At 45.6% G+C, this 7,500-nt stretch overlaps 1 protein-coding gene across 3 annotated transcripts in view; it reads right to left on the bottom strand.

Moving 5' to 3' along the window:
- Nucleotides 1-7,500, bottom strand: part of LOC147022801 (heterogeneous nuclear ribonucleoprotein L-like) — a 54,066-nt gene that overhangs the window by 6,132 nt on the left and 40,434 nt on the right. For all 3 annotated transcript variants that reach the window (XM_085887620.1, XM_085887621.1, XM_085887622.1), the window contains exon 8: nucleotides 5,044-5,264. In XM_085887620.1, the coding sequence (XP_085743746.1) occupies nucleotides 5,044-5,264 (221 nt within the window). The remainder of the gene's footprint in view (nucleotides 1-5,043; nucleotides 5,265-7,500) is intronic.

Below are 7,500 nucleotides of genomic sequence, written 5' to 3'. Positions count from 1 at the left end.
GACAGTGGAGAGGGATGGGGATATCGAGTGGTAAAAAATTGGATGTACATTACGGAGTATGGTGAAAACACGATCCGTGAACGTTGTTCAAATGAAACCAAGTCCAGGATAAAAGACCGAATGGATTTTCATTTTATGGGTTTTAGGATAAAGGAAACAGACCATGTAGGATGTAGTTTAATGCTTGTTACTTCTTTCCTTTTTTTCTACTTACCCCCATTAACCTCACCTTGTTGTGTGGTCGGCCATACGAGGTAATTTGGCAAACCAGGCACGACGTTCAAGCGGAATCAATTTGGTCAGGAATTTGAAATTTGTTCAGGGTGTCGGTGATAACTCGACGACTACCATGGGATCTGTATAAAATGTGGAATGTTCCATGGGATCTGTATAAAAGGGGAACCCAAACACAATTTTTATTTTTTCCTGATCACTGTCAAAAAAAGCCCTGGTGTTGATTTTCAATTTCACCAGTGACATCATACCTTAAAGTCATGTTGATCCGAACGGCGGTTTCCATCGAGAACTAGTGTATGTCGTGCCCGGAGTCGGATACTGATTTCACCGTCATGAGCGAATCCAAGGGTTCTCAGAATGTTGAAAGTTATCAATGGGATTTTGAAGAAACGACTGGAGACAAAATTAGTAATGGAAACGCTTTCGAGCCTTGTGATTTTTCGAGCCTCGTGCCATTTCGTTTCGAGCCACAGGCGAGCTATTCAGAGGAAGCGTTATTGAAGATGAAAACGCTGTTCACATGATCACTTCAGCTGGGTGGGGTTTGATTTTACCATTCAATTGTTGGTTTACAAGGGATTTTGTATCAATTGATAAATTGGTTTATATATTACTCAAGCAAAAATACCCATCATCGCCCAACAGCCGAGACAACGGACAAAATGGGCGACGAATGCTTCATCCCACCCTCGCAGGCTGATCAGGTGTCTTGTATGTTACGGGATCGTCCCATTTCATAGTTTCCCCGGACGCCATTTGTGTTTGGGCCGTGTGTCCCACAGTCATGTCCGTGAGGTGTCGATGACCCTCCCCAGGTGATGGGGGATTGTGGAGATGGCATTGTGAGGGTGGTGGTGGAGGGACGGGGGAGTGGGATTGTGGTGGGTATTGTGGGGGTGATGATGGTGGAGGGGGGTGGCATGGGATGGTGGTAGTGTAGGGGTTATGGTTGGTGGGGGATTGTAGGGGGGATGAAGGGTAGTCGTGGGTATTGTGGGGTGATGATTATGGGGAGGGGACCTGAAAAGTTTTAGCGTCCGAGGTCACATCCTCTCGGAGGGTTAGATGCATACATATTGTCCACTATAAACAGATGGTGGTTCACTTGACTTGCAGAAATTTGTGTTGATAAGAGATAATTATTTTCAGGTGTTCTTGTGGTAACTGCCATGCAATGACAACAGGTGTTTGATTCACCGCTCAAATTGTCCGTGTGCATGTGCTGGTATCTGGAAAGAGATGTTTCAAGTGACGGCTGATTCTTCTGCTTAATCGTGGGAATGGCGCCCTGTCTAAATCGTGCCGGATAACCACAAGATCTAACCATCTCTGTTGTTTCGTAACATGCCTTGTAAAATGTTCCGAACACAAAATCGAACATTTTCTCGGCCCGATCCACACTCAGGTATTTCGGACAAACCTCGTCCAATTTCTGGCAAAAATGGGATCGTTTTCGGCCACTGGTGTAGCGACACCACCTCGGTTTGTATTCCTATACAAGCACCAAGGATGCATCGACTCGGCATATTTGTGGAAAATCGAAAATTATTCACCGTTTGCATTAAACCATACCACGATGTAACCCGTACACAGTACTGAAGTGGTGGTCGACTTCCGGGTGCAACGTCACGGCTAATCTAAAGAAGATTTCAACTTTTAATCACAAATTTATCTACTTTATCATTTAGAAATCGTAAAAAAGACACATCATATCTATTTTTTAGGGTATCGAGGGATAGATTAGCGTCGAGTTGATTTGAGCGTTTGGGTTCCCCTTTAACGTCCACCAGCTTATGACGGCAGACGGGATACCCCGCTTAGCATCAACCGAAGGACGACGCTTTGTGATGCAACGTCCAACCTGCAACGTAACAAACTGGCAGTTTACAGTGCAGTTCGGATTCAAGCCCGGACAAAAGGGCTCGAAGGTAATTTAATTGCACTCCCTCTGCACCATCCTGTCGAACATTTATGCAAAAATAAACCTTTAAGGAACGATGCGTTAAAAAACTTTTGATCATTAAGACACATCCTGAACGAGTTACCTGGCGAAAACACGAGCAGTCGTTAACACGAATAAAAAGGTGGGGGGGGAGGGGGAAGTTGAAAAGGGAAAGATGCTAGATCACATAATAGCACTGGTTTGTGATCAAGGAATCGCAGGTCGTCAGATTGCGAGTTTCCCTTTAGCACCGCGACACTACATGCAAGTGGACTCCTTCAAAGGTACCTGATGAATATACTGTTGGAAATTCAAGATATTCACCTCAACGTTTAATTGCTGCTGAAGCAATTGGATGAGTTATCCGAGTGACATCACTACCGGTACCAGAAGGAAAAAAATAATCAAATAATCAATTAGTGTCAAAATTAACTGGTTAAAATAGTGGGATGAAATGTCTGCTGTTACCGGAAGAAGCATCATACGGATTAACCAATGAAAAATATTTCAATAATAAAAAAATATCGCAAATGTAAATGGAACCGGTCTGTCTTGTCTGAACGATGTTCGCTCCACCATCATGAAACCTTGTCGAGTCTCAACGCAAGGCATTGCGCTCTGCCTTGTGCTTTAAAAGCTGCTTTTGCATTGATGATGGAAATGGCACTCAAAAGGTTCAGGTTATTGATTGGAGAACATGATCAGACTGCATCAACAGGAGACGGAGAGAAGGGATACACTGGGGAAGGTGCCGTCAAAGGCAGGACTACATGATGGGATGTGACACACGTCTTCAAATCAAACCACTGGAGGTCATGCAAACTTGAATGCCAATGGGTCTATGTTAATGGCATTTCGAGAACTCAACGAATCTAAATGTTGTGTGTCGCAATCGTATCATATGGAATTGTTTAACAGTGGGAAGGAAACACAAATGAGTTATACAATTCAGGTCTTTCTGTTTTTACAATCGAGGAGAAATGTCGAGTTCAGTCGTGAACAATTTGCATGCAAAACTAACTAATGCTCACCCAATCTCAGCCCAGCTATAAACTGCCATCCTGGTGTCTCGCAGGCAGGGCGAGGCATCAGTTTGGGCCAATCCTCGGATTGACATTAAATTGGGCGTTCCATCTACCAGCATAAGTTGGTGGATGTTAAAGATCTCACGGTGTCCTTTGCAAAGAGGAGGCGAGCTATCGCCAGCATCTATCTATAATTCCAGCAATCTGTCTGTCTGTCTGTCTGCGACCGCCGTTTCTCGACGACCGCCGGTCCGATCTGATTGAAACTTGCCAGGAATATTCCTGGGGCCCCGCAGATGTGCATTTTCGAGGTTTGATATCAATCGGACAAGCAGTTCCCAAGTTACGGCCATTTTACTGCTTTTTCAGTGTTGAAAAGGCGTATATATGGCAGCTGAAGGTGTCGTTCCACCTTCTCATGCCAATTTTTTCCCCAAATTATTAATAACCGGACGATCACCAGTCCGATCGGATTGAAACTTGCCAGGAATATTGCCGGGGACCCGCTGATGTGCCTTTTCAAGGATTTATATCAATCGGACAAGCGGTTCCCAAGTTACGGCCATTTATCTGTCGACCAATGACAATACACGGTGCTATGACATCACGAATGATGTCACAATTAATGTTTGTTTGTTTGTTTATTTATTTATTATTTTTATTTTATTTGCACGATTGATGGTCCAATCTGATTGAAACTTGCCAGGAATATTGCTGGTGACCCACTGATGTGCCTTTTCAAGGTTTGATATTAATCGGACAAGCGGTTCCCAAGGTACGGCCATTTATCTGTCGACCAATGACAAGACACGGTGCTATGACATCACGAATGACGTCACAATTAATATTTATTTCTTTATTTTGCACGATTGACGGTCCGATCTGATTGAAACTTGCCAGGAATATTGCTGGGGACCCGCGGATGTGTCTTTTCGAGGTTTGATATTAATCAGACGAGCAGTTCCCAAGCTACGGCCATTAATCTGTCAACCAATATCTGCGAGAGAGGGGGACGGGAGAGGGGGGATGAGAGTGGGGGCGAGAGAGGAGGGGGCGAGACTAGGGGGGATAGAGGGGGCGAGAGAGGGGGAGAGAAAGAGAGGGGACGGGAGAGGGGCGGGAGAGGGGGCGGGAGAGGGGGCGGGAGAGGGGGCGGGAGAGGGGGGCGAGAGAGGGGGCGAGAGAGGGGGCGAGAGAGGGGGCGAGAGAGGGGGGCGAGAGAGGGGGCGAGAGAGGGGGCGAGAGAGGGGCGAGAGAGGGGGCGAGAGAGGGGGCGAGAGAGGGGCGAGAGAGGGGGCGAGAGAGGGGCGAGAGAGGGGGCGAGAGAGAGGGGGCGAGAGAGAGGGGGCGAGAGAGGGGGGCGAGAGAGGGGGGCGAGAGAGGGGGGCGAGAGAGGGGGGCGAGAGAGAGAGGGCGAGAGAGAGAGGGGGTCGAGAGAGGGGCGAGAGAGGGGGCGAGAGAGGGGGCGAGAGAGGGGGCGAGAGAGTGGGACGAGGGGAGGGGGGAGAGAGGAAGGGTGAGACTAGGGGGGAGAGAGGGGGGCATGAGAGGGGGGAGAGAGGGGGGCAAGAGAGAGGGGCTGCACATACTGGCACTCACCTTTGGGTACGCACCTACGGGCCCGCCCCGAGTTATGGTCAAATTCCTGTTGTAACCTATCTACAATGAACTACATCAGCAGCACAGCTGCACCCCCGCCCTCCCACCACAACAATGATACCCGCAGCCATGTACCGCCGATGAAAGGAGGAGGATGCTCACCCTTTAATTTTTCTCTCATGCAAAATTACTTCTCGAGTCAAAGCATTGTCTGCCAATCATTCTCCGCGACACACGCACCTTCTCCACATTGCCATAGAGGCACAGGATGTTGAACAAACGGTCGCAGTTGATGCGATCAGGGTCTAAGCCGTAGACCATGAGAACCTTGCTGGAAGATTGAGGTGGGGGTGAAAAGTGGTCGGGACGACCAGCCATCCTCCCCTCCACTCCATTCCCATAAGAAACTCCAGGAGGTGGTGGAGGTTGAGGGTATCCGCTTGTTTCATAGCCATGATGACCTAGAAAGGAATCGTCCCAAAAGTAATTCAACTCAAAAACAAGAGCAATTCTGTGAATCTCAAACATGTCTTCCTGTCCTTCACTTTGCATTGACATGCTGTGGTCATTATCCTTCCAAAAGCAAGCAGGATTGAAACCCATTACCGATAAATGCAATAAATAGCAGCTAAAGTCACAAGTTTTTAGCTGAAGAATCCACGACTTTCAAAATGATGTAATCCACCCGATAATGTTTGGTTTGCATGCACAGAAACTCCAGAAAATGGCAGCCTTTGGGGCAACAAAAATTATACCATGTGTGCTATATAAAGATTGTAACTTAAAATGGCAAGAAAAAACATTTAAAAGAAGCCGAAAATACCCTGAAACATACCTGTAAGAAAGGGGTGGTGCCTCTGCATATCAAACGAGTTGGAGAACTTTCTGAACTCACCCAAAAAGTCAATAGCCTGCAGCTAGCTTCAAGTACTGCAAACCCCCCCAAGGACATGGACCACTGCAAGGCCCGAAGGTTTGTAGATTGGGATGTTCCACGCAAACTTTCGACCATCACTGCCAGTGGGTAACTTTGAACTTTGCAGGATTACCTTGTGCGAGCGTGGCAGGCTTGGAGATTTATTTAATGGACGTCTGCTGTCGAAAAGACGATGCCGTGATTACCAACATTCAGACAGACTTCCCAGAGGAAGACACCATATGTCTGGTTTGAGTGTTTTTTAACGCTGATTGGAAGGTCGTATATGGGGCTTGTCAAGACACAGGGTAAGTTTAAAATGATCATATTTACTATTAATCATGTTTGGGAGTATGAGAGGAGGGGTGGGGGGGGTGTTATGGGAGTTGTATAGGCTGTTAGTGCCGTTATACATGTATATAGTTTAGTTTCGGGGACACAAGATAAATTAACATTTTTACATTCATTGGTATAAGGAGAAGTAAGTGTGTGTGTGTGTGTGTGTGTGTGTGTGTGTGTGTGTGTGTGTGTGTGTGTGTGTGTGTGTGTGTGTGTGTGTGTGTGTGTGTGTGTGTGTGTGTGTGTGTGTGTGTGTGTGTGTGTGTGTGTGTATATATATATATATATACATATATATATATATATATATATATATATATATATATATATATATATGTACTGTATATACATTTGTTATTAATATGTTTATTTCAATTGTAATGCGTTTATCCAACTCTGCCACCAAAGGTGAAGGAGGTTATGTTTTCACCCCTTTCTGTTGGCTGCTCTTAGAGCACCCTTATTCTGGACATTTCCATCTGTCTGTCTGTCCGCAAAACTTTGGTCAAGCCTCGGGGCGAAACCACTCAACCGATTCCAATGAAATTTGGTAGGTAGGACCAATATTTCTGGGAATCGTGTGCTTTCGAATGTGGGACCCCGGGCCCAAGCAACGGCATAGCAACGGCCCTTTAAAGTGGTCAAAAAAATCTAAAAAAAAAAATCTAAAAAAAAATCTAAAAAAAAATCTAAAAATCGAAGCTTAGAGTTCTGTGCACAATCTATCCAGCTCCATTCATGCCAATTTGCAGCCCCAACAAAAAATATTTGTAGGAGGAGATAGGTTTTGGGCGAGTACATGTCGAACATTTCAGAAACGGTTAATTGCGAATATCTCGAAGAGAAAGAGTCTGATTTTGATGAAACTTGGGTGAAATGTGTACAATGTGGCTGGCATGTACACAAAAATGAATGGTTGCTATGCACACCTCCGTTGCTTAGCAACAGCTAAAATACTTTATCGTACATCGTACACTTATTGTGGACTGTACAAAAAAAATCAACACCTCTGAAACTGGACCTCCGAGGGACCTGTTTTTTGTGCCCAAGGAGAATGTCTTACAGCATCATATAACAAAAATAAAATCTTAAGCGAATAGATAAATGGAATTACCAGGGCTGCCATTTATTAGTCTCTTTGGAAACATGCCTGAAATTTCACAAGGCGGGTTTCTGGGCGCAAACTAAGAGGGCTGTGATAATCATATTTATTGTGCGAAATTGATTGATAGCATGTACATGAATATCGGCTAGTCGCGTCGGCCAGCTTTCCATCTCGAGCGAGCAGCCATGTCGCCTACCGGCTTGTCTGTCTGTTTGTTTGTTTTTTTGTGCAGGATATCGCAAAGTTGTGGTGGATCCGGATGAAATTTTGTGAACAGGTTCAGTGTGCGACAATGATGAACTGAGATTTTGGTGAAGATCAGACTCCTAGAATTTTT

Source organism: Eptatretus burgeri, chromosome 7 (genome assembly GCF_056783735.1).
Source record: "Eptatretus burgeri isolate ZD-2024b chromosome 7, Ebu_testis_v1, whole genome shotgun sequence".
NCBI lineage: Eukaryota > Metazoa > Chordata > Myxini > Myxiniformes > Myxinidae > Eptatretus > Eptatretus burgeri.
The sequence above is the reverse complement of the archived record's forward strand: the minus strand, read 5'-3'. Positions and strand labels throughout refer to the sequence as shown.